This window comes from Pangasianodon hypophthalmus, chromosome 3, assembly GCF_027358585.1.
Source record: "Pangasianodon hypophthalmus isolate fPanHyp1 chromosome 3, fPanHyp1.pri, whole genome shotgun sequence".
Classification (NCBI taxonomy): domain Eukaryota; kingdom Metazoa; phylum Chordata; class Actinopteri; order Siluriformes; family Pangasiidae; genus Pangasianodon; species Pangasianodon hypophthalmus.
Window position 1 is genome coordinate 27,909,776 of NC_069712.1, and position 25,658 is coordinate 27,935,433.

At 38.5% G+C, this 25,658-nt stretch overlaps 3 protein-coding genes and 1 long non-coding RNA gene across 5 annotated transcripts; 2 read left to right on the plus strand and 2 right to left on the minus strand.

The window, feature by feature from the left end:
- Positions 1-443: 443 nt before the first annotated feature.
- polh (polymerase (DNA directed), eta) lies at positions 444-9,824 on the minus strand. Of its 2 annotated transcripts, none has more exons than XM_053232709.1 (11): positions 9,810-9,824; positions 6,796-6,960; positions 5,248-5,382; positions 4,933-5,150; positions 4,623-4,804; positions 4,192-4,295; positions 3,977-4,096; positions 3,200-3,323; positions 3,053-3,118; positions 2,800-2,972; positions 444-1,448 (listed from the first exon to the last, which is right to left on the minus strand). In XM_053232709.1, exons 2-11 carry the CDS (start codon positions 6,930-6,932, stop codon positions 656-658), a joined length of 2,052 nt encoding a protein of 683 aa, XP_053088684.1. In that variant the 5' UTR covers positions 6,933-6,960; positions 9,810-9,824; the 3' UTR covers positions 444-655. The 2 variants fall into 2 exon arrangements, with proteins under 2 accessions (XP_053088684.1, XP_026795313.3); XM_026939512.3 differs by lacking the exon at positions 9,810-9,824 and adding an exon at positions 7,083-7,226.
- Positions 9,335-12,274, plus strand: LOC113542161 (uncharacterized). Its single transcript, XR_003404267.3, has 3 exons — positions 9,335-9,457; positions 10,417-10,511; positions 11,291-12,274. It is a non-coding gene; the product is annotated as an uncharacterized LOC113542161 (long non-coding RNA).
- A 1,792-nt stretch (positions 12,275-14,066) lies between these two features.
- On the plus strand, positions 14,067-19,063 carry gsta.1 (glutathione S-transferase, alpha tandem duplicate 1). Its single transcript, XM_026939226.3, has 6 exons — positions 14,067-14,289; positions 14,375-14,426; positions 16,074-16,206; positions 16,338-16,479; positions 16,586-16,711; positions 18,475-19,063. Exons 1-6 carry the CDS (start codon positions 14,203-14,205, stop codon positions 18,604-18,606), a joined length of 672 nt encoding a protein of 223 aa, XP_026795027.3. The 5' UTR covers positions 14,067-14,202; the 3' UTR covers positions 18,607-19,063.
- Positions 19,064-19,161: 98 nt separating this feature from the next.
- On the minus strand, positions 19,162-22,732 carry tmem14a (transmembrane protein 14A). Its single transcript, XM_026939227.3, has 5 exons — positions 22,577-22,732; positions 22,410-22,491; positions 20,601-20,702; positions 20,395-20,482; positions 19,162-19,383 (listed from the first exon to the last, which is right to left on the minus strand). The coding sequence occupies exons 2-5, from the start codon at positions 22,483-22,485 to the stop codon at positions 19,350-19,352; spliced, it is 300 nt and encodes a 99-aa protein (XP_026795028.1). The 5' UTR covers positions 22,486-22,491; positions 22,577-22,732; the 3' UTR covers positions 19,162-19,349.
- Between the last annotated feature and the right edge of the window lie 2,926 nt (positions 22,733-25,658).

Consider the following 25,658-nt stretch of genomic DNA (forward strand, 5'->3'; position numbering starts at 1 on the left):
AGGTAGTAATGGCAGCAATGTCAGCATGGTGTTTGAATTCTGGCTCTGATAGTTCCTCAACTTCACATCACTCGAGTTAATTTAACTGGTCTCAGCTAGAAAATATAAACAAACTAGTAGCCTAACTTAAACCACTGCAAACCTGATCAGGCAGTTACTAACCTTTCTGGCAAGCTTTCTAAAAGAAAAACGAATAGTACGACTACTGTTTGTATCTGATCATTCTGAATCATGTATTTGTATTGGGTTACATCACTAATGCACACAATTAAGTGCTATCTTGTTACATAGTATGTATAGTTTCTGATATAACATTCCAGTTAACATGATCAATTAACATTATTTGACTCCAGCTTTTCAGGTAACTGTACTGTGTTGCCCTCTTGTGGGGGTTACTGAGCATCACATTACTCATCCATAACAACACACTAAAAAGCAAAACGTTAAAATGATAATATTTATTAAAATCATTAGGAAGTGACATAAATTCTTAAGTGACTTAAGTTTCTCAAGCTTAGAACCTCAACAGTTTTCTACCTGAGGAATTTTTTTTTGTATGTTTATAGCATGTTCATATTTGTAAGCCAGACAAATTCCTACAAAAACATGATTTAAGAAATATCTGATTAATTTGAAGATCTGTGTTTAAAAAAAATTAAGCTTTCTTGAAGAAAGAATCCAGAGTGGTGGAGTTGTCCCTGGGTCTTGCTCTCTTTGCCTGAGGTCCAGTCTGAGTTTTGGGTCTGCTCTTTCCGTGTGATGACAACGCTGTTTCAGCCATGACTGGGGCAGAAAATGATGACGACGACGATGAGGAGGAGGACAGGGAGTTCTGCAGATCGAGGGCATAGTGGTAGTCAGTGTGTTCCGGCATCTCCCACATTAACACTTCCTGTCCACAGCGTTCGCATCTGTGAAAGTCCTCTTTGCTATCTTTAAAGTTGACATTTTGAGTGAGGATCTCTGCACGATTCTGCTCATCAACACTAGATGAAGTGCATGAAGAACCCTGTAGAGACCATTCAGTCTGAGATTTGTCCTCAGTGCTTTCTTTCATCTGTTTCTCTTTAGGGAACCCGTCGGAGGTTTTCTCCAATGTCTTTCTTTGAAAAAAAGAAGAAAGTGACGTATTTGGAACCACTGGCGCTTTGTGAGGAACCATACTGGCTGTACTGTGGGGAAGGTTCTCAGAGGAAGACAAGGTGACGACTTCCTTTTCTGTGCAACTTTCATCTGCTTCCTTCTTTTTCTTTTCAGCAGCTTTTTGGAAAAGGGCCTGGATACTACCAGGTTTCTTGGGGGTTGTTTCTGTTTTCGAAGCTGGCTCATTTGTTTTTAGACGTGACTGTGTTGGTGCTACATCACTGCTGAGGAAACTAGTGATTTCTCCTGACGAATTCTCAATGAACTTACTGGCAGATAAATGGAGACAGGTGAGCGGAGGAGACCTAGAAGACATAACACAAATAATGAAACACAAGGTGTATCAGATATCAGATTTCCAACAAAATCTTCTACAATAACTATCAATGAATGAGCTCTGAGTGCTACGAGACATGTTGCTCATTCTTAGGGCTGTATTCAGAGTCTAAAAGTTGTCAATGTCGATATTTAGATGGGGAAAGTTACATGTATTCAGAAACGGGTTACGCACATGCGTAAGTCAATTTTCTGGGCACTGCATTCAGATTATATGTGCAATTCACACCTCATTTCACTGAGGGGTATTTCAAAAGTGTTTACACCACTACTTTTACACATAACTGCATGTTTTTAAGACGGAATAATCAGGAATAGAAAATGTGGACTAAAGAAGGAAATAGCTTTTAAAAATGAACATGGTGATGCCCCGCCACCAACAAGTCTAGTCTATCCTTAAATTATACTTCAAATGTGAAGGAAGCTATTGAAGAAGCACTATTTCAGTCATCTAACCTTGATGTGACCTTGATCCTGTTTGGATCAATTCCAAAATCTAATCAGTTCATCTGCTGGTTACAATGATAATTCCACTTAAATCCTACAAACACTCAGGCAATCGCTCTTGAGATAATATGCTAATTAGAGTCTCAGACAGATGGGCAACCCGAAAACATAATGCCTCCCTTACTCAGTGGCAGAGGCATGAAAATAAAAAAGACTAATACACTCATATGACTGAGAAGATTATAAGCATTGAAATAAACATCTAATAGGAGTCTAGTATATTGCTGCATGAATAATCCTAATTGTAATGGCATATTTGGTTTAACTCCACTCTCCACTCTGTTATTTGGCAGCTTATAAAATAGCACTTCATCCAGTACATCCTATTATTTTGCACTTTTATATATATATATATATATATATATATATATATATTGCACACACAGTTAACATTTCACACAACATAATGTAGCCACGAGACACTAAATCGAGGTCATCAATATGTTGTAACGCATCATTGTAATATGTACGTGGAACATAGTCATTTAAAAGCATGATAAAATTGCCTATGTTGATTTGTATTAGTAGTAGTCTTTTTAACTTCATGCACTCTTCTGTAAAGAAAACATGACCACTGTTTAAAGGTGACCAAGCACTCATCTGCTATGGGTACAGCTCCTTTTATGTAAACTCATCATTTTATCCATTGTATATAATACAGAAACCCTGTAGAAACAGGGAATGAAATATGGTGATGTCTTCATATCAAGACAGTAGGATTACTCCAGTGTCCTTGCATAAGTGCTCGAGGTTACATGAATTTAAATGGTTTAATGGGATGAAGAGTCCAAAACAACATTAAACATGACTCACCAGGCTTCCTGATGGCTGCCAGCAGTGTTCAGGCTTTTAATGATGGCAAAGCTGTCGGTGGAAATCTTTGAGGCCTCATAGCGCGCTAGAGCAAAGCAGCGAGAGAAACTGTTGGGCTTTTTATCTCCAGCCTGGCGGACCCCCACTGTCAGCAGCTTAGCAACTCGTTCATTCTACAGAGTTAACGACAAAAATTTCTGTACATCATCAGAGAAAACAACACAGAACAGCATGAAGAGCATTTAACACTTACCATCTCTTTATCCTTATTCAGTCTCTCCTCCAGCTCAAGGGCCAGCTGGTGTAGCCAGTGCTGAACCTTAGATAGGAGGGGAAAAAAAACTACAGCACAAGAATTATGGATAAGCATTCGTGTGGATATCACAAACTTTATTATTACCTGAGTTTTTGTAGCCAGAGCTGACTTTCCCAGAAAGTTCTTGCTACAGCCGATGGATTTGGGGAGCTGTCGGGGTTTCACTGGCTCGAACTCAATGCCTCTGCACAAGTTGTACAGCCATGGCCTGAACAACAATGAAACACTTTAGCCAAATTGCTCCAAATGGCCAGAGGCAGTTATTTTGGTTAGACAGATTGAGACTAACTGATACTCTAGTCAAATTAAAAAAAAAAAAAAAAAAACACTTGATTCATCTCCTTTGTACAGTGTAGCATTTCTGTGGTTGGATCAATGTCAAATTTGATTCTAGTGATTCTAAGACAAAACACATCTATTTTTGCATTTGTCAGCTGTTTGTTTTACAGAAAAGCTTTAAAAGCTTTCTTTATCATTTCACTTTTCCTTCTCTGTTGTCTCAAATATGTTTACAGAAAAAAGTGCCATATTACGAGACAAACATTGACTTTCTATTTACTTTGCTTGCACTTTACATAGTGTATAATATCATGGAGCTGTACAACCTACATAGTGACCTACATTAAATATTAAAATACTGGCAGATTAAAATACTGCCACACTGGTGTTAGAGTTTTTTGTACTTTAATACTTGTGCATATTACTAGTCACCTCTAAAGAAACCCCTCATACTTTCACAGAGTAGTGTTATGTGATGGAAATCACACACAAACACAGAGGATACACACAGCCCTTGCTTCAGACTTGTTGGCGATCTGTGCCATGCCACAGTGTTGGGTGGAGAAGCACTCTGAGTCTTACCCAGTCTTCTCTCCAAAGTGTTCCTCCAGCTGTGCCTGTGTGAACTGAGTGAGCTCACCCATATTCTCCACCCCTAGACTCTCTGTGACGGAGACACCCAGTTTGCCTCCCAGATTGCGACTGAAACACAGCCACGAAGAACAACTGCATTATACACTGTATACAAAAATAAACACTTCATCTAACTTCCTAGCCTTATTTGGGAATATACTTACATTTTACTGATGGGCAACGTCATGAAGAATTCAGACACCGATGCAAGAGGAAGCACGGTCTGCCGATTTGGTTTGTTGAGACCGCATGCCAGCTTGGCCAATACCTGCAAAACAAGTTTTTTCTTTTTTGTGATCTGTTTGTTTCAAAATGACTTCTTTAATATGTTTACTAAAAGTGGAACAGTGCTAAAAACTATTTCATGGCATGAATAAAACTCAGTTTAGTTCCGGTCACATGACCTCAACCTAAATAATAATAACTAAGAAGAAGTGAATACGATATATTGGGTGTTTAAAAATAAAAATCGGGCATCCACCGCTAAATAGTGAAAAAGTGAGCATTAAAGCTAAGCTACAAGAATGCTCTGAATGAACACCTTTTTCTGTTTTAAAAAAAGAAAGAAAAGAAAAAAAAAAAAAAAAAAAAGCACCTTGTTATGAGAAATTCCTGCAGAGCAGCGGAATCCGGTGTGCTGCTCCACGGCGGCCCTCATTTCCTCCACAATTATCGCTCCAACAGCCAAACACACCTCTGAGTAGCCCAAACAGCCTGGTTGAGAGCAGGCAGGCAGTGTGTCGAGCCACTGCTGCAGACCCTTTGACCTCTGCTCCTCTACATGCACATACAAATAAGAGAATTACTGCCATATTAGTCTCTGCAGGAAGCTTAGTTATGCTCTTGACCACATCACTTAATTACTGCTACAATGACCTTTTTTCTGCAAGGCTCCATGAACACACCTTTATCTACCGGCACATCTTCCACCGAGTCAGGAATGGGAAAGCCTTGGACGTAAGTGTTCTTCAGAAGTTGAGGGTCAATCTGTGATACTTCTAGATCCTTCAGTCTTTTCTGGACACTGCTGGTGAGGTCCATGTAGGCTTCGTCGATACTGGCTCTCTCAATGACTGCAAATCGGGACATGACCTCAATCACTTCCACACTGGCCTCTCTGTAACTGGCCACAAAGACACAGTCCAAATGTTCAGCACCATGGGAAGACAAAAACCCCTCAAAACTGTGTTTTTTATTACGTGAAGCAAACGAGGGCATACCAGGTTAGATCAGCTTTCCCGTGTGACTCTCGGACTCTCGCCACCTGAAGACCTGGACACAGTTTCTTGGCATCATCCGCCCACATGTTTCTTGTCACACCGTGGGCTCGGGCCTCATAACTGACTGCTATGATACTGATCAAGAAAGGAAAAAATGTGGCAGCGCTTTCCTATTGGCGATTTTTGGGTTCAAACTGAATCATACAGCCCAGAATTACTGGCACCTTTGGTAGCTTAATCTTACACTGAAAACATGAGAGAGATCAAACCTTGATTGTAAGTAAATAAAATTTATATACATGGCATCATGGACTCAGTGGAGTAACAGCAGAATGTTAATGAAAATCTGGCTGCCTCTGCTGACAGGCTACAAGTGGGTCATGGTTGGACCTTCCAGCATGACAATGATCCAAAACATACATCCAAACCCACACAAAAAAGGTTCAACGACCACAGAATCAAGCTTTTGACAGTGCTCACCAAAGACCATCGCCGATCACCACTGTTCCTAATAACTAATCACCATTGTTCCCATCTACTTAATCACCACTGTTTCCCAATCTAACAATCACTGATCACCACTGTCTCCCCATCTACCAATCACTGAGCTCCACTGTCTCCCCATCTAACAATCACTGATCACCACTCTCTCCCCATCTACCAATCACTGAGCTCCACTGTCTCCCCATCTACCAATCACTGAGCTCCACTGTCTCCCCATCTAACAATCACTGATCACCACTGTCTCCCCATCTAACAATCACTGAGCTCCACTGTCTCCCCATCTACCAATCACTGATCACCACTCTCTCCCCATCTACCAATCACTGAGCTCCACTGTCTCCCCATCTAACAATCACTGATCACCACTCTCTCCCCATCTACCAATCACTGAGTTCCACTGTCTCCCCATCTACCAATCACTGAGCTCCACTGTCTCCCCATCTAACAATCACTGATCACCACTGTCTCCCCATCTAACAATCACTGATCACCACTGTCTCCCCATCTAACAATCACTGAGCTCCACTGTCTCCCCATCTACCAATCACTGAGCTCCACTGTTTCCCCATCTACTAATCACTGAGCTCCACTCTCTCCCCATCTGCCAATCACTGATCACCACTGTCTCCCCATCTACCAATCACTGACGACTGTTTTTGTCCCACCCTAGCACGTCTTTAGTCTTCCTTTTAAACTCTATTCTTGACTATATTCTTGAATATACACATATACACATTTTGTTACTATGACCAAAGTTATCATTTTCTGTACTGATTACACACACACACACACATTATATTACACTATATATATATATATATATATATATATATATATATATATATATAAGTGTCTTCAAAAAATCTTTCTGTTTCATATCAGTTTTAATATGCAAATGATCATGACGATTCACTGAATATTTCACTGAATATGCAAATGAGCGTGCTGCGTCACCTGGTGAATTCTAGCGCCTTTTGAGCGTGTATTAGCGACTTCTGCTAGGATAATCAACTATTAAATGCAGCACCAATATTTTCAGCTCACCCTCCTCCTTTCCAGGTTTTGTACTGAGCCACGACGCAGGGTTTGTTCCTCAGCTCGGGGTTAAACCTCTGCTCCACCTGCACGTAAAAGCAGTCCATATCCACTAGCGCCACCACTCTCTCCTTTCCCACCTCCATCACGCAGCACCGTCAGCTACAGGATGCGCTGTTATGCAAACAGAGTACATGGAAACACGCTAGCATACAAGCTAACGAGCCAGCTGAAAATAACCAAGCATTAACAAATCCATCTGACAGTGAACTAGAGGAAATGACGTAAGACCATACCCGTAAAATCTACAAAACCCCATCAAAAATAACTAAATAACGAGCAACATAAACTTCGCGCCTTAGCTACAAGCTTCCGCCCTACTTTCACTTCTTCTTTGAACTAAACTGTGTATTATATCACCACCTACTGGACTGGAGTGGCGTGCAGAAGACCTCTTCTGCGTCTCAATTCGCCTCCTATCCGTCCTAAATAGTATCCGAGATTAGAATTAGTGCGTCCCAAATCGTAGTATATTGAAATAAGTATCCCAGAGGTACCCGGATGTTCTACTATAAGCGTGTTCCCATTACTCCAGAGCACAGACGCTTTTCGACACTTGCTCTCCAGTGACAGGCATTCCAATTCAAAGGCCTACCTTGTCCTTGCTCTAGCACCATGGGTATTCTCGAGACACAAGCAGGCAGCCCTGTCATCTCTGATGGCAGTGAACCATCAGATTGAGTCATTTATTATTAAATATGGTCAAGTACCCAAAGCCCAATGGTCCATGAGCAGAAACACACATTTGCTCTGTCGTAGTAGAACGGCAAGCCTCTAGTAATGTCATTTTTATACGAGGGCCGCTAATGAAATTGTAAGGCATCACAAATTTGATTGAACCATGCAGATTGATTATGTAAGGAATACAACATGACAACATCCTCTCTCTCTCTCTCTCTCTCTCTCTCTCTCTCTACAACATTAATAAGACAAAAACCCAGCTTGTCATGTTACTGACAAACCTCAAATAGAAAAGTCCTCTGCTGTGGACACTTTCCTGCGGCAGACTGCAGGAATTATTACAGAATATAAAGTTTCATCATAGCAAAGGTTATACATTTTTCTTTGTTAAATAAGACTTTTATTGTTAGAAATAAATTATTTGCGTGTCCACTATACAAGAGGGCCCTTCTGTCTCAGCTTTTTTGTAATGCTTTGTCTCTAATTTTTTTCACTCACATACATGAAATCCTTTGAAATCATGCAATCATACTTTGTATAAGCTGGTAACCTTATTTAAAATCCTAATCCACAAAAGTTCCATGATTGTGCAAGTTATAGATTTAAAGACAAGGGTGCATATGGCAGTGATACCCTTGGATAACCAGAAAAAAAGATGACCAGGATGTTCATTGTTCTTGATAATAATGAAGCCCCCTGTCGTGCCAGTAGCATGTGGTTTGAACGGACAGTTACACACACACCACTCCCTTAATGTAGCTCTAATGCTTATGTCTGGTGTGAATTCAGAGGACCCCTGGCCTCGAATCATGCCAGCAAGATGCCCCAGAGCATAACACAGCCAATGTTATTTTCCTTTAATTCATCACCTGTCTATAGTTTCTGTAATTCTGTTAAAGATTAGGATATATACAGCGGTTCCATACCATCATGTTATATATACGTTTTTAAAAAGTAGTCATTTTTTGATCAACTTTTTGATATTTTTACTAACTTTCTGCAAACTCAGAAAATTTGAAGGTTTGCACTTCTGGAAGTTAGATAGATTACGCAGGCAAAGCACAGATTGCATTACAATATACTGATCTGACAAAATTGGGACTGTAGGGTAGTGAATATGACAACTGACACCTGACCAGCATCTTAATGTAAAGGGAAAAAAATATTCAAAATGCTAAATATATTGGATTTGAATGATTGTAAAACAGTGGTATGGCTCTGAATAATAACAGCAGTATTATAACAGAAATAATAACAGCAACAACAATGAGGTAAATAGAAAATAGCAGAAATAACAATATTGCAAGATTCGTGTAAATGGCAGAATCCTAAAAGTAGGTTATTTCAAGTAGGAACAACCACTGGAAATAAATCAGAATAACATGAACACTTAATTATATACCTAGAATTAGACTTGTGAGTGATTTGTACATACACATTTGTTCATACTGTATGTGGAGCTGAATAAAACAAGTATGCTGTGAACATGTTACGGCATGTTTGTAAACTTGGGTTGATTCAACATAGTGCACAGAGCAGGCCTGGCGCCACAGCGCCATCTATCGGATGTATGTAAAAGAGCATTTTATTAATGGAATAAAAGGGCTAATAAAACTAGTCTTGATGAGCCGGACCTGGCTGGATTTTGCCCATGTCTGGGATTAATGGTAATGTTCAGCTTCATATATATATATATATATATATATATATATATATATATATATATATATATATATATATATATATGTAGAGAGAGAGAGAGAGAGAGAGAGAGAATGTTGATGTAGTGATGTCACAGTAATGGCTACTGTAACATCATTTTAGTATGCGTTCACATGTGGAGAAAAAAAAAAAGGAACTCAAGCTGCTAAAAACTGCTACTCAGTCTGCTACAAACATGTCGAGATATTTTGTGCTATCATGTTTTTGGGTAAGTAAAAAAAGATTATATTGAAAAAATATATATATTTTTAGTTTAGAAGAAATGTGGTTTCTAAAATGATGTGTGTTTTGCCGGTTACATTTGTTAACTGAAGAAAATAAGTGCACAAACTGACTAAATCAGTTAATTAGCATTAAAGTCTTATTAGCGTTTGCTAAGAATTGCTAAGAACAGTTTACACTCAAGTCTCCATCACTGACTAGTTGCTAACTTCAGTTTGATTGAATTTTAAACCCTAATGATGCTCATACCAGGTCATTTTAGCACACTTAGTGCTGCTTGACTTTATAGTATACAGTTATAAAAGCGAAATGAATTATAATCACACTATTTGGTGTACCCCAGGTGAGGATGGGTTCCATTTTGAGTCTGGTTCCTCTCATTGTTTCTTCCTCATGTCGTCTCAGGGAGTTTTTCCTTTCCACCATCACCTCTAGTTTGCTCATTAGGGATAAATTTTAATGAAAATTTTATATCTGGATTTCTGTAAAGCTGCTTTGTGACAATGTTCATTGTTAAAAGCACTATACAAAGAAATTCTAATTGAATTAAATTGAAAATACCACTGCATTACAGCACATTTGTAACACACTGTATTTAAATATTAAGTCAGTTAGCAACAGCATCAATTACCACAGAATATATTATTTAATTACCACATATATTATTATTAGTTACTTAAATTCACTCCTGACAACTAGCCAGTTAGCTATTTTCTATTTGTTCATTCATAATCTGAGGTCAAATGCCATATTCATTAATCTGATGCCAATCTGAATCATTACTGGACATTACTAAACATGCTAGATTTGTGTATGAACCAGTGACCCTATATATATATATATATATATATATATATATATATATATATATATATATACATGTATATATATATATGTTGCACAGTGGTTAAATAGTAAAGTCAAATTGTTTCTCTTCCCCTCTAGTTGCTCCGTCTTTAACCCATGAGAGGGGACACCCTCATTCTCCTGACTCCTGTTACATCCATCTTAGAAGAGCACAAGGACGAATACAGATAATGGTGCATTCTCATACATGCTGCACAAAGAAGAGTGCATATTTATGTTTGAGGTTTTATGTCATGTCTATTTCTAATGGTTCAAGATGTATTTTAGAGTTATATAGAATTGTCTCAAAGCCACATGCTGAGCATCATCCCTCAGCGAGATAGCCTTTGTTTGTCAGCAGTCAAACTAAATGATCATATGATTATGCCTTTGCACTTAAGATTAGGGTTTGTGAATTTTTTTTTTCATGCACTCGTGATGGTCTAACTGACCGAAAACTTTTTTTGTAACTCAGATAACTCATCTCCGGTAACTTAAGCATTTTGCTATGCTTGGCAGTTTAAGATTTTGTTCAGTTTTAGAGTATTTCTTTTTGCTGGAGTTTTTGATAGTGTCAGAGGAAAATTCTTAAGATAGCACTAAGTAGGAAGAAATTCTGAGAGTACTATGGATATACAGTTGATATAAAAAGTCTACACACCCCTGTTAAACTGGCAGGTTTTTGTGATGTAAAAAAATTAAACCAAGATAAATTATGTCAGATCTTTTCCCCAGATTTAATGTGATATAGCAACCAATAAAATCCAAGTGAAAAACAAATAGAAACATTTTAGGGGAAGATGGAAAAAGATAAAAACCTACAATAAACTTGTTGCACAAGTGTGTGCACACTTTAACTAATACTTAAAGCACCTTTTGCTTGCAGTCTACCAACTTAGTACATCTTGATTTGGCATATTTATTCCACTCTTCCTCTCAGTAAATCTAACTGTGTGGTCTGTGTTGGTGTTAGGGAGTTTTCTTGAAGTTCAATGTGAGTCTGAGTGCCGAATTGTGAGAAAGGAGTGTGGACGTATTTGGGATGGCCTGCTTCTTGGTGGGGAGCCAGTTGCTCAAATATGACAGTATCCTGATACCACTGGCCATTAGAGAAGACAAGTCTGCCTGAAAACCTCTGAAAACTAGGGAGATGCTGAAGGGCAGGACCTTGAATTGGAATGAAAGGCAAACATCAAGAACCATCTCATGTAGTGGTCGCACGATTGGGCCTTTAGTCTCAGTACATTCATTGCAATTTTTACATAAACTTCATCAGGCGAAGGCTTCCTCTGACTGACTGCCAGGGTGCAAGAAGTTGCTGATCACCGGAATTGTTTACATCCTCTTTTGGAATTTCTGATCCAAAAAGAGATCTGACATTATATTTCTGGAATCATGATGAGTATCTAGAACATTTTCTTCACCGTTTTTCTTTGTTTCTTAGAATGGGAATAAATCTGTTTCAATTAGCTTTCTCTCATATTTTTCAGTATTCAAGCCACAAAGACATTTTTTGTAGAAATTGTTATCTGTTGTTTCCAAGGGTTCCAATAATTCTTCAGGGATTTTTCTTTTGTTCCCCATCAAAATACATGATCCTAGCTAGCTATTAGTATTGTGCTAGATAACTGTCATCGTTTTCAGTTCACATTAAAGGAAATACAGCATTACATTAAAAGGAAGGCAGACTGCCACGTGCAGCGCCTCACTTGGATGTGTCTGAAGTCGCGAAGCTTGACTTCCCTACGTTTCTCCTACAAATGGGCCTTGAGCTTGTTTGGAGGTTCTAGCAGGGTAGCAGCTACTTCTATACCAACGATGCCCGTCCATCTAGGAACCTGTCCTCTTCCACCGAGCGCGGAGCTTCGGGAGGGACGCACATGGAGTGGTGAGGGAGGAAGGGGACACCCGCCTAGCCAGCCAGATCAGCCGAATCAACCCTAGCGATCAATGGGGTGACAGATGTCGCAGCCAGATCGCCCTCACATCCGACAGTACCAGCGCGCAAGCTGCCTTTATATACAGGGGAAAAGTCACCGTCTCCTCGATGCTGGTGAGCACTAAACGAGCACATGCCTTTTGTCCCAAACACATATAATGGTCTAAAATACGGACTCCATCTTAGTAATACTGTTAGGTTTTTTTTTTATTTTTAAAGCGTAGTTAGTAAAACAAGAAGATTTCTATTTTCCCAGCAGGCTTTGTGGTACATGCAAATATATGGTGCGGCCATTGGCTAAAGTCGCACAGCGGACCGCCCACAGCAGCGTGATGACGGCGCTAGTGGGCGCGTGAGCGTGTGCAAAGAGTTTAATATAAAAGTCGCAATGATTTGATAAAACTGGATATTATTTACGTTCTGTGTGTATTCTAAGCTCTATTCTGTGTACAGACCTAAAGCTGTACGTGCACAAAATAGGCAAGTGTGTGTATGTGTGTGTGTGTGTGTTTAACCTGGTTTACTCCACAAGGAATGATGCAGCAGTTACATGCTGCCGCCTGTAGATGGCGCATTAAGCCGCACATTCATACAACCCCTGGCAAAAATGATGGAATCACCACACTTAGAGGATGTTCACCCAGCTTTTTTACTTTATAGCAAACAAACAAATCACAGATATGACACAAAAAAGGTTTCCTTCAATAGCTTAACATTCTGGTTTGTGAAATATACATTAAAAAAATTCAAGGACATTTTTTTTATTAATGCCATGTCTTTTTCCAAATCAAGTAGAGGAAAAAAGTATGGAATCACTCAATGTTGAGGAAAAAATTATGGAATCATCGACAAAAAAAACCCACAATTAATACTTTGTTGCTCCTCCTCTGGCTTTTATTCTTTGAGGCATAGACCTCACTAATGAAAAACAATATTCCCCATCAATCTGGTTCCAACTTTCTCGAATAGCAGTTGACAGATCAGCTTTGCAGGGTGGAGCCTTAACATGGACCAGTTCTTTTACTTTCCACCATAAATTTTCAATTGGATTGAGATCCGGACTGTTTGCTGGCCATGTCATTGAGTTGATATGCCTTTCCTGAAAAAAAGCTTTAAAACTGTTTGCTCTGTGGCAAGATGCATTGTCATCCTGAAAAATTATTTCATCATCCAACAGCCCATTAAAGTGTGTAAGCACTCCCTTTTAACTGCTGCCTTACTAGCATTTTTAGACTTGTCCCAGTATTTGTTTTAGAAATGGAAATTAAAAACTGATTCCATAATTTTCTCCTCAACACTGAGTGATTCCATACTTTTTTCCTCTACTTGATTTGGAAAAAGACATGCCACTAATAAAAAAAATGTCCTTGAATTTTTTTTTAATGTATATTTCACAAACCAGAATGTTAAGCTATTGAAGGAAACCTTTTTTGTGTCATATCTGTGAATTGTTTGTTTGCTATAAAGTAAAAAAGCTGGGTGAACATCCTCTAAGTGTGGTGATTCCATCATTTTTGCCAGGGGTTGTAGAACAGGATCAGCGAGTTCTAACTCAGCATTCAGAAAAAAAATGGTTTTTGTGCTGAACAGTGAAACAGGACATTTTACATGCAGTAGTCCATACTCTGAATTAATGATTAGTCATTCGTGAATATTTGACTGAAATTAAAAATGCAATAATAGTTGTAATATGTTATAAACAAGAAAGCACCGCACCTAGGTCTCTATAAAGAACAGAACCTTGCACTCATATCACCTTATTTCTTACCCCGCCCTATTGAGCACGTGAACATTTTTCCCTCGTGAAATTTGTCAAGACGCTCGTCGTTCGATTACGCAACCTGGTCGTACAGGTAGACCACTGAGCCTGCTTTTATACGCGCTCCGGACTGACAGGAAAACACAAGTTATATTTTCCAATAGACAAAACACTTGTTTGTGCAAAAATGTCAGGAAAGGTTGTACTGCACTACTTCGACGGGAGAGGGAAAATGGAGTCGATCCGGTGGCTTTTGGCTGTTGCTGGTGTTGAGGTTAGTGCAACACACTTTTAAACCTGTTCTCCATAAAGTTTGATTAATGAGACCTTAATCATAAACCAGATTCTTGCATTTACAGTTCGAGGAGGTTCAACTGACAACCAGGGAGCAATACGAGAAGCTAGTGGATGGTGTGTATTGCTGATTGACATTGTCTGTTTTGTAGTAGGTGTTTGGTAGAGCAGAGTTTTCAAACCTTTATATATAATAATATATAATGTAATCAAACTATTCAAAATATTTGGCTCATTATTTACACATGTACAATGATATTTTGGTGATTTGTTGTAGCCGTTGAGCTTTTATTCCTGAGCTTCCCACAGTGAAGTCGACACTGACCTGCTAGACCTGCTAGTTTGTTGATGATACTGCTGAGCTCATGAAATTTAGCTTATTACAGGTTGACATGGGGATCAGACACTGGTAACTAAATGAGAATTTGTCTTTTGCCACAAACACAGAATCTGTCTTAGTTATACGTTTAGTTTTTTATTTTTAAAGCATCCACCCATCCCTCCATTCTCTGTACCGCTTATCCTAAACAGGGTCCCGGGGTGTCCTGGAGCATATCCCAAGGGAATCGGGGGACAAAGTGGGGGACACCTTGGACGTGGTGCCAGCCCATCGCAAGGCACAATCGTTCATACACTCCTGACAATTTGGAAATGCCATTCAGAAAACAGCACATGTTTTTGGACTGGGGAGGAAACCACCGAAGCACTGGGAGAACATGCAAGCTCTGCACATGCACGGCAGGGACAGGGTTTGAACCCCCAACTCTGAAGGTGCGAGGCAACAGTGCTAACCCCTAAGCCATCGTGCCTCCCTTGTTTAAAAACATATTTAGGAAAAGAAGGTGGTTTCCTATCTCCCAGCAAGCTTTGCATTGTATGTAAATATATGGTGCAGCCGTTGGCTAAAGTAACACAGATAACTAAGCAAGAACTTGTCTTTTGCTACAAACTCATATAGTGGTCTAAAACATGGAATTTATCTTATACATTTAGGTTTTAATTTTTAAAACATAATTACTAAAAACAATGAAAAACAACAAAAAACTCAATGAGTAAATAAGACAAATGTAAAAAGGAACCTCTTTTGTTGTGATGAGCAGTGAAGCAGGGACATTTCACCTGCAGGAGTCCAAACTCCATTCAGGAATGTTATCTAAATTACTGGTTAGTCATTAATGAATATATGACTGAAAATAATGCAATACAATCATAGTTGTAAAAACAAAACACTGCATGCTTTGTTTGAAATGTTTCTTTATTATGAAAGAATTGTCAGCAGTATCATAGGTCACAGAAGCAAAGATAATCCTTTTTTTTTTAATCCAAAATCAGGAAAAACAGGAAGTCTTCTGCCACTTGTTAATAATAACTCTAATATTGAGGGAAAAAAGTTACTATATGTATTATTGACTTACAGTTCTTAGTTTGTTTGACTAGTCAAATGAATTGAATGGGTTTAATTCCAACGTAAATAACTAAAAAACAAACCAGCCTATAAATAATGTCAAATTGGACCTAATGTGGTCTGTTGGTGGAACGTTGAGGAATAGAAAGGTGTATGGCTCCAGTAAATAGCCAGATTATGATTATAAACATTTATGTAATGAGCCAAATATTTTTATAGTTGGATTATGTTCATAAAACTGAACTGAGGGGGTGTGTGGGATTTATTTCACAGTTAGAGCATTCCCTGGTTGCAAAGAGCCAATCTAATATACATCAACTGATAGAAACCAGCAGCATTAACTCTTCTCTGATCTCCAGATGGAGCACTCATGTTTCAACAGGTTCCACTGGTTGAGATGGATGGAATGAAGCTTGTTCAGACGAAGGCCATCTTGAACTACATTGCTGGAAAATACAACCTCTATGGAAAAGATATTAAAGAGCGTCTTATGTGAGTGCAAGTCTTTAACAGATATCTGAACTGAATTGGATCATTTGTATGTACTGTATGTATCAGGTCTACCTGAAGCCATACTACAACACATTGTTATTCTTCCTTTTTTTTTTTTTTTTTTTTTAAAGGATTGATATTTACTCTGAGGGTGCTAGGGACATCATGGATATGATCATGATTCTGCCTTTTACACCTGCTGACCAAAAACAGAGTCAACTGGATAAAATACAGGGCAAAGTCAAGGAACGTAGTCTCCCAGCTTATGAAAAGGTGTGGGGCTAACATTAACTGTGTAATTAAGCCTTTCTTGTATGCATCTTCTCATACAAATTGTATCTTCATCTCTCTGTGCTTGTGTGTGTACCATGGCTCTTAGGCTCTTGCTCATTCCCAGTACCTTGTGGGAACCCAGTTGAGTTGTGCAGATGTGCATCTCCTTGAGGCTACTCTTATGCTGGAGGAGTTGTTCCCTACAATACTTTCCACTTTCCCCAAAATCCAGGTCAGTCTTATGCAACACAATGATCACATATTTGAAGAGGTTTATAGACTCGAATTTGTATAAGGGCTGTTACGTATTGTTGGAAACTTTTTCAGTGAAGACCAGGAGACTTGGATTCTCTTCAGCAGGATTCTTTATTGAGAATGCGCTGGTCGGTCGCTGCAGTCATCAAGTCTGACTAAGGCAGTGATACATTGTAGATTATATACATTTAGGGGCAGTGCCTAGAGACGGAGGCAAAGCACTAGGGTGGCGACCCTAAACAAAGCATGCAAATGAAGTAGACAGTTCTGGCCCCCCGCCCCGTTTCACTAGTCCTAATTCAATCAACATAACTATCCTACTCAGACAGTTCATTATCATAGAAACAAAGAAAAATCCACACCTATGGGGGTACATTCAGGTTTTGAGGAACACGAACAATGGTCCCCAGTTCAAAGGATATGAAAGGAGCACCAAGAACTATCAATTACAAAAAGGTGATAGTTACCGTATCCTAGTTCATTTGACTTATAAAGAAAGGAACAAGACTGGCAGAGACTATACATGTCGAGAAAAAATAGCTCTTAAAAATTGTATTCCCACAATTCCCCCTTTGAGAGTTTAAATAACTCTCACATGTATACAAATTTATTCATATATATATATATATATATATATATATATATATATATATATATATATATATATATATATATATATATATATATATATATATATACCCTTGAGAGATCATCAGGAAGGACAAGAGACTCACCCTCTCTAATCTATCCCTGTGGGTGGTGGAACCACTTTACAGTGTGAGATATGAGTCCAAGTTTTCTTTCCTTGACACCATACTGCGGCGTCTGTGACTAATAACACCTGGTATGGTCCCTGCCATTTGGGCTCTAGAGGTTTACTTTTGAAGTAATGTATCAACACCCATTGCCCTGGAATAATGGCATGTCCACCTTCAGGTGGAGGTTGCCAGCAAGCATCTACTCTGTCTCTAGCACTCTGTACTGCCTTTGTGAGACTTTCACAGTAAGTAAACAGAGCATCTGAGGTTATGTGAACATTTGCACTTATGAGGTCAATGATACTTGGCATCGACATGGGGTGCCCTGTAATGATTTCATGAAGGCTGAGTCCAACAGATCGGTTAGGCAATGCTCTTATGCTGCACAACATTGCTGGTAATGCTTCAACCCATGGTATGGTCCCCAGTTCAAAGGATATAAAAGGAGCACCAAGAACTATCAATTACAAAAAGGTGATAGTTACAGTATCCTGGTTCATTTGACTTATAAAGAAAGGAACAAGACTGGCAGAGACTATACATGTTGAAAGAATAGCTCTTAAAATTTGTATTCCCACAGTATACATTGATGTGTCTCTGGAAAGTGTACACTTTTGCAGGGGACTGCCTCACCCTTCACTAGAACAACTGAAGCCCATAACAAAAGAATAGTTGCCTTTACTCAGAACTACAGGACATTTACAGTCAGCTCCAGAATTATTAGCACCCTTAGTGAAGATGACTAAAAAAAAAAAAAAACTTACAAAAATGTCTTTGTAGTTAATTAGCTTCTCAGTGTATGAGAAATATAAACTTTAATGGAAGTAAATGTATTCCAGAAAACCCTTATCAGTAATGTTAATGTTCACAGATGGCTGGATTAATTATTATCCTGTGATGAAAAGGTTCTGTATATTTTATTATCATGATTGCACAAATATAATCATTTTAGAAATATTAATATATTTAAATTTTCTTTCAGGAATTCCAAAAGAGGATGAAAGCAATTCCAGCTATCAGTAAGTTCTTGCAGCCTGGCAGTCAGAGGAAGCCTCCGCCTGATGAAGTTTACGTAAAAACTGTCATGAGTGTACTGAGCCATGTTTTCAAGTAGAAGACAGAAAGTAGTTTGGTGACAGATCATTCAAGCACTTATAAGCTTTGTTGTGCCTTGTACGGAAGAGGGATAATGTAAGGCTGTTAATCATGTATTAATTCTGTTTCACACTGGATGCAAGTAAGCATTGAAGAGTGGTTTCTGTTCTATCCAATGTAATATACAATATCCACGCTATCTAAATTATTTAATTAATTAGATAAATCACTAACAAGTCTGATGGATTAGAATTCTCAAGTGCACACTTGTGACAACTGTGATGTAAATCCAGTTATGATCATCATACAAAAAAGTGAATGTTTTGGAGATTATGGTTACTTACATTACAGCATAAAATAATATGCACTAAATAATAGTAGTTTGATAATAGTCTTGATCTTTTGCACATTGTGTGAAGCTGTTGCTTACGTATAATACTGGCTTTTTAAAGTAATAAATGATTCCAAGTTGAAAATGAGCCATTTTTATTAGATAGAGCATTTCCTGGATTTTTTTTTTTTTTTTTGGTTCCTCATCAATGCAATGTAAACTGAATCAATCGATATAAAAAGATTTTAAAAAAAACAAAAGCTTTATTTGGAATGTACAAGATGAGTGTTCAAAATAACTGACATGATTACATGAAGTGTGATGATTCAATAAGTGCATAATTAGTGAGGGGGCTGATGCAGTGCAGTGTGTGTATATAAGAATATTGCCAGGAAAGCTGTAGTTGAATAAGCTTCATGTCCTGGCCATGTTCAGAGGATCAGCAGTCGGATGACCATCATGAGGCTGAAACAGGGACACAGAATGAACTCTGATAAACTGCTGTTGCAGTAATGTGGGTTAAACGTCTGCAGCAGGCAATACAAAGCAGCTGAACAACATTAACAAATAATTATTATTTTTTACAAATAATAAAAATTATTTTTTATAAAATTAATTATTTTTTACAAAAATAAATTATTTTTTACAAATAATACTGAACTATTTTCCAAAAAAAAGAGTCATATGATCACTCGAAAGCACTTTACGCTAACTTACAGAAGAAGCGCTCAAAAAATTCTAATTGTTAATATTTAAAATGACTTGTAAACCTTACAAGTTTCAGAGTTTATAAAACATTTGGTAAAATGCCAAGAGGTTTATTAAAAACTTAACTAGTTCTCAAATGTACATAACATCATGATATGGTACTGCTGTATCTCTTCTACTCTTTAAAAGCATTACAGCAACTACAGATGGCTAACAAGGGGAAAAATGCTCTTATGCTCTAGCATTTTGCTTGCATACATTGTGTCCACTTGTCCTCTTAGACAGAAGGGTCACTGCAAATTAATCTAAAGTTCTTCTGACTGATCACCTTTATCCTATAATGAAACATTTTTATCCTGATGGGAGGGAGTGGTCTCTTAGCAGATGACTCTGCCCCTATCTATAGGACACAAGGGTTCACTTGATGTAATGAGGATGAAAATGCTGTAAATCACATGCTATGACTATCACAGTTACCAGTTAGATCTCAACTCAACTGAACACCTATGGGAGATTTTTGAGTGAGTATCTTGTTTAAGAATGGTGTTCATCCCTCAGTAACTGTTCCAGGGATCAATGCTAAAGAGCACTGCAGCTGTTCTTTTGGCTCATACTGTCCCAAAACCTTACTAAAACATTTTGTTGCTTTTTACTTTAATTAGTCACCCATCTGTATTTATTTCTAACACCTGATATCCATTTTGTTCTAAGCACAATACAAAATTCGGGTAAAAGTGATGATATTTCAGTACACCCCTTAATCCTCACCTTAATCCAGCCATAATACCTGCAGGCATTAATTTCCCAGATTTCTTGAATCTTATTCCCATCACAACTGCCAGAGCACCAGAAGCAGCTAGAGAAAAGGAAAAGGAAGTAAGGACGACATCCAGAATGAGAAGGTAATTGCTATAAAAACAAAATTGTATTTCAACATAAATATCATCATAATCAATTATAATCTGGGTACTCACCAAGCGAGGTCCATTTGTCTTGTGGGTCAAGAGTTATCCTAAAGGCCCCGTATGCAGATATGCCACCAAAAAATAATCCCGCAATTAGTGACATCAAGCTTCCTGGTGCAGTGAATAAAAAGATTTTAAAAAATGACTCAAACTGGATCATAAAACATATGCAGCTTTTATGGTATACAACAGTATAGGATGTTGCAGAAACTTTGCAATAGGCATAGTCTAGGGAATTTGGTTTAGTGTATTTTTAGAATTATTTGCAGAAAAAAAAAATCAGGAGTTTCATTTCTGCTCAAAAAACAGAAGTACAGACTTTAAATGTAGTTACAATATTTTATAATCGAGTCTAACATTCTGAAATTGATGCAGTTGTATCCCACTATATTGATGAATTTATCTCCTCTGAATTTATCTCAGAATATTGTATCATCCATTATAAGTTCACTCTTAGCAAAAGGGCTCCTTTATATATTTAAATGTTATTGGCTTTATTAAAAGGTTCTAGTTTGAAATCTTTTCTGATAAAACCACCAAGAGACAACTACAGAAGTTATAGAAGTTTTTTTGTTTGTTTGTTTGAAATAGTGTACTTATTTTTAATGGTCGTCACATTTCATCTACTCTGATTTAGCAAATACTTAATGAATTTAAAAATACCCAGTTTATCTTATCAGCATTATACTCATTCAACACATAAATAAATAAAATTGTTGGAAACAGTGCACATGTTTGGGGCATTGCCCTTGGTGTCATCTTTTTTTCTCTATTTACTGCTCACTCCACTCATTTTCACTTCTAATGTACCCTGGCACCTTCTGGCTAAAATGAGCTGAACATAATCTCTGTAATCTCATGATTTCTTTGTTACAGTATGTGTGTGTGTGTGTGTGTGTGGAAAAGTTGTTTAGTAGAAATCTATATTTCATGACAGTTCCAAAGGGTTATTAACAAACACATAAAGCGCAGTTGATTATATACGTGTTTTGCGCAGTAATTGCGCCGTAATGATGCTCATAAGAGGTCAACGAATCATCATCATCATCATCATTACGGACGCGTCGATTGTTTTTTTTTTAATTACAGTTTACTGGCTGCCTTACATGGTATTGCCTTATATGGTAAAGTGAAAAACAGGATTAACCAATCAGGATCAAAGAGTTTCCCGGTTTCTGTTTGAAAGCTACTTGCCAGCTAGCTACACTGAATGAAAACAAACAAACAAACAAACAAAACAATGACTTGACAGAAATGCATTAACTATGTTAAAAAATTTCTACCTGAGCGTTTTCAAACTTTGACGCAACACGACCAATATCCATCATGTGTTATTTTTTGTTTGTTTGTTTATTTATTTTTTTTTAGAAGAAGAAAAAAATTAACAACAAACTGCACAGCAACACGACAGAAAAGCGACAAAACGGTCTGTTGCTCTGAGATATGGGAGCTAGAGGAGACAGCCGGGGAATTTATAAGGTAAAAATGAAATTTTCCCTTTATTACCTGAATATTATTTTAATTGTTTTCTCTGGAACTGTAAAAGATTTTATTAATGCTGTTCGTTTGGCACGACGGTGGTGTTTTAAATGATTAAATAACATCTACAACTGTCTGGCATCCACCTAAAATATCTGAGCACCTAGTACTTATAGACTTAAATAGATTTAATAGCACACATCAGACTTTGACTTTATTTAGCATATTTTCTGGCTACTGGGTATGACTGAACCTAGACAAATGCCTATATTAAAATAACAAGCTCATGTGCAGACATGACAGTGGTAATTCAGGCGACTATAAGGTACAGCTCTCCACCTTTTCTCTTATATCCCATAAAGCCTCCGAATAAAATAGTAGCTGCATAGCCAAAGCCGAGCCAGTCAACTGCCATGCTGCCCTGAAATACACACACACACAAAACATGTCATATTAATACATTAACACAGAAGTGAACGCACAAGACTAGTATAATATGACCGTACCAGATATTTCCAGTTACTGATGTCTTTAAAAAGTCCAACAAACACGATTCATTCGCGTTAATGTTTCTTTCTCGGCTCTTCCGGTATCAGTGCACGTATTACGTGTTACGTCACGAGGAAGTAAACATGCACCTAGGACGTATGATATAGATAGTCACAAACAATTAATTGAAATGGATCATAAGAAATAAGAATATATAGCCAGCTAAGCAGTCAGTGGCTTGTATAAGCTAGCACCCTGTATGAATTAAAAAAAAAAAAAACCCTGCAGAAACCGTTGTTAGCTACAGCAACATGTCAGCGCGTCCGCCATATTAGGAAGGTCAAAAATACTTTCCTTTAAGCCACTGGGACTCTGGCGTGTGCAGAAGACTTGGAAGTTCCCCATTTTTCCGAGTTCATTAGATTTGAGCCGATAGCATTTTGTAGCTTTCAACACAGCCTAAGAAAAGGACACTTAATATTAAGTCTAACACATTCATAAACATCTTACTTAAACACTTAATAAGGTAAGCTATCCCTTTGGAAAATGAACCATAGTTACCATAGGACAAAAACAAAAAAAAAAACATGGATACTATTAACTATGATACAATAATGTTTTTCCACACCATCAGAAAACTATATTAACCATAGATATTATAGTATTATAGTATGTACTAAATTTTCCTTTAAAAAGCACACAAAACAGTGTATTATGTAGTATTTATTCAAGTGAATTATGCAAGGGTTATATATTTGTACAGAGCAGTAGAGCCAGATAAGATATCTGGAAAACCTCTGGCTCCAGGTTACCTGTATATGAGAAAGAAGAGAGCCAATTTCAGAGTCTCAAGAAAACACAGGTAGAGAGTTCTCTATCTCACACTTTTAACATGTTCCTGTACGCTCCACACTCAAGCGGAACAGTGGCTTACACTTATCCATCTCCCTCAGACATTCACACTCCACTGTCTGGCACACAAGTCAATCAGGCTTTACAACAGCCTGTAAAGACTCTCAGTCTCCCTGCATTAACATCCTCCATTAACTCAACAGTTCTTTTCACCTCAATTCTGCCAGCACCCAACTCTCTCTAATTCTAATCTCATTGCATTATAACAGCAGATTTGCACCACAATGCCTGCTACTGGCACATTGACACGTACTGCACTTTATATGCAGAGTTTATAATGTACATTGATATATCAACATGCACATCCTGAAGTCATCACTTTTTTAAGCTTGTTGTTTTTCTTGTTTTGTTCATATGAGGGGGAGCCAATACTGTGTATATAGACATTTATAGGGCAAACTGTTTCCCTGTGCATATGACAAAAAAAGAACTTGAAAAGTAATGTAGTTGCTAAATCCATGTTATATGACAATTCTGGACCATTCCAACTGGTTGATGTGTTCCCCTAAGTGTTCTCTCTTGTGGGGCACTACTCCAAACCATACTCCGTTTATTAGTAATGCCTTGCACTGTCAGCTCTTTTCACTGAGAGGAAGACATGATTTAGTCTGTGGCATTTGGGGTCCAACTGCAAGCTGATACCCCGCTTGTGAAGAGCCTGCCTAGGTCAGCTTAGGCAGGAATCACTGGTGCAGCTGCTTTGATCAATCTGATCGTGCTCAACAGGTGCCGGTACCATACATGGTGGCCTGGCTTAATCTCCCTGACAGTTGTAATAATATGTGACACACTGGTGTGATGGACTGACTCCAGTAAATCTACTCTCATGCTAGATTTCAACTGTGTAACCTGCTTTGGTGTTAGAGAGCTTTGTTCAGCACGAGTCTGAGTGCCATGTTGTGAGAGAGGACTGTTGATATACACTATATTACCAAAAGTATTCGGTCACCCATCCAAATGATCAGAATCAGGTGTCCTAATCACTTGGCCTGGCCACAGGTGTATAAAATCAAGCACTTAGGCATGCAGACTGTTTTTACAAACATTTGTGAAAGAATGGGCCGCTCTCAGGAGCTCAGTGAATTCCAGCGTGGAACTGTCATAGGATGCCACCTGTGCAACAAATCCAGTCGTGAAATTTCCTCGCTCCTAAATATTCCACAGTCAACTGTCAGCTTTATCATAACAAAATGGAAGAGTTTGGGAACAACAGCAACTCAGCCACGAAGTGGTAGGCCACGTAAACTGACGGAGAGGGGTCAGCGGATGCTGAAGCGCATAGTGCAAAGAGGTCGTCGACTTTCTTCACAGTCAATTGCTACAGAGCTCTAAACTTCATGTGACCTTCAGATTAGCCCAAGTACAGTACGCAGAGAGCTTCATGGAATGGGTTTCCATGGCCGAGCAGCTGCATCCAAGCCACACATCACCAAGTGCAATGCAAAGCGTCGGATGCAGTGGTTTAAAGCACACCGCCACTGGACTCTAGAGCAGTGGAGACGCGTTCTCTGGAGTGATGAATCACGCTTTTCCATCTGGCAATCTGATGGACGAGTCTGGGTTTGGAGGTTGCCAGGAGAACGGTACATTTCGGACTGCATTGTGCCGAGTGTGAAATTTGGTGGAGGAGGAATTATGGTGTGGGGTTGTTTTTCAGGAGTTGGGCTTGGCCCCTTAGTTCCAGTGAAAGGAACTTTGAATGCTTCAGGATACCAAAACATTTTGGACAATTCCATGCTCCCAACCTTGTGGGAACAGTTTGGAGTGGGCCCCTTCCTCTTCCAACATGAATGTGCACCAGTGCACAAAGCAAGGTCCATAAAGACATGGATGACAGAGTCTGGTGTGGATGAACTTGACTGGCCTGCACAGAGTCCTGACCTGAACCCGATAGAACACCTTTGGGATGAATTAGACCAACATCAGTGTGTGACCTCACCAATGCGCTTTTGGAAGAATGGTCAAAAATTCCTAGAAACACACTCCTCAACCTTGTGGACAGCCTTCCCAGAAGAGTTGAAGCTGTAATAGCTGCAAAAGGTGGACCGACATCATATTGAACCCTATGGGTTAGGAATGGGATGGCAATTAAGTTCATATGTGTGTCAAAGCAGGTGACCGAATACTTTTGGTAATATAGTGTATTTCAGATGGCCTGCTCATTGGTGGGTTATCTTTGAACCATTT

What these genes read in the sequence shown, in the direction of transcription:
- polh (XM_053232709.1), bottom strand. Translation starts at nt 6,932, where the DNA reads ATGGAGGTGGGAAAGGAGAGAGTGGTGGCGCTAGTGGATATGGACTGC. An exon ending in CAGGAATTTCTCATAACAAG is followed by an intron (nt 4,296 to 4,622) that starts GTGCTTTTTTTT and finishes CTTGTTTTGCAG; the next exon opens with GTATTGGCCAAGCTGGCATG. An exon ending in CACTTTGGAGAGAAGACTGG is followed by an intron (nt 3,324 to 3,976) that starts GTAAGACTCAGA and finishes ATTGTTGTTCAG; the next exon opens with GCCATGGCTGTACAACTTGT.
- gsta.1 (XM_026939226.3), top strand. Translation starts at nt 14,203, where the DNA reads ATGTCAGGAAAGGTTGTACTGCACTACTTCGACGGGAGAGGGAAAATG. An exon ending in TGGCTGTTGCTGGTGTTGAG is followed by an intron (nt 14,290 to 14,374) that starts GTTAGTGCAACA and finishes TTGCATTTACAG; the next exon opens with TTCGAGGAGGTTCAACTGAC. An exon ending in CCACTTTCCCCAAAATCCAG is followed by an intron (nt 16,712 to 18,474) that starts GTCAGTCTTATG and finishes ATTTTCTTTCAG; the next exon opens with GAATTCCAAAAGAGGATGAA.
- tmem14a (XM_026939227.3), bottom strand. Translation starts at nt 22,485, where the DNA reads ATGGCAGTTGACTGGCTCGGCTTTGGCTATGCAGCTACTATTTTATTC. An exon ending in TATGGGATATAAGAGAAAAG is followed by an intron (nt 20,703 to 22,409) that starts GTGGAGAGCTGT and finishes TCACTGCACCAG; the next exon opens with GAAGCTTGATGTCACTAATT. An exon ending in GGTATTATGGCTGGATTAAG is followed by an intron (nt 19,384 to 20,394) that starts GTGAGGATTAAG and finishes TCCCTGTTTCAG; the next exon opens with CCTCATGATGGTCATCCGAC.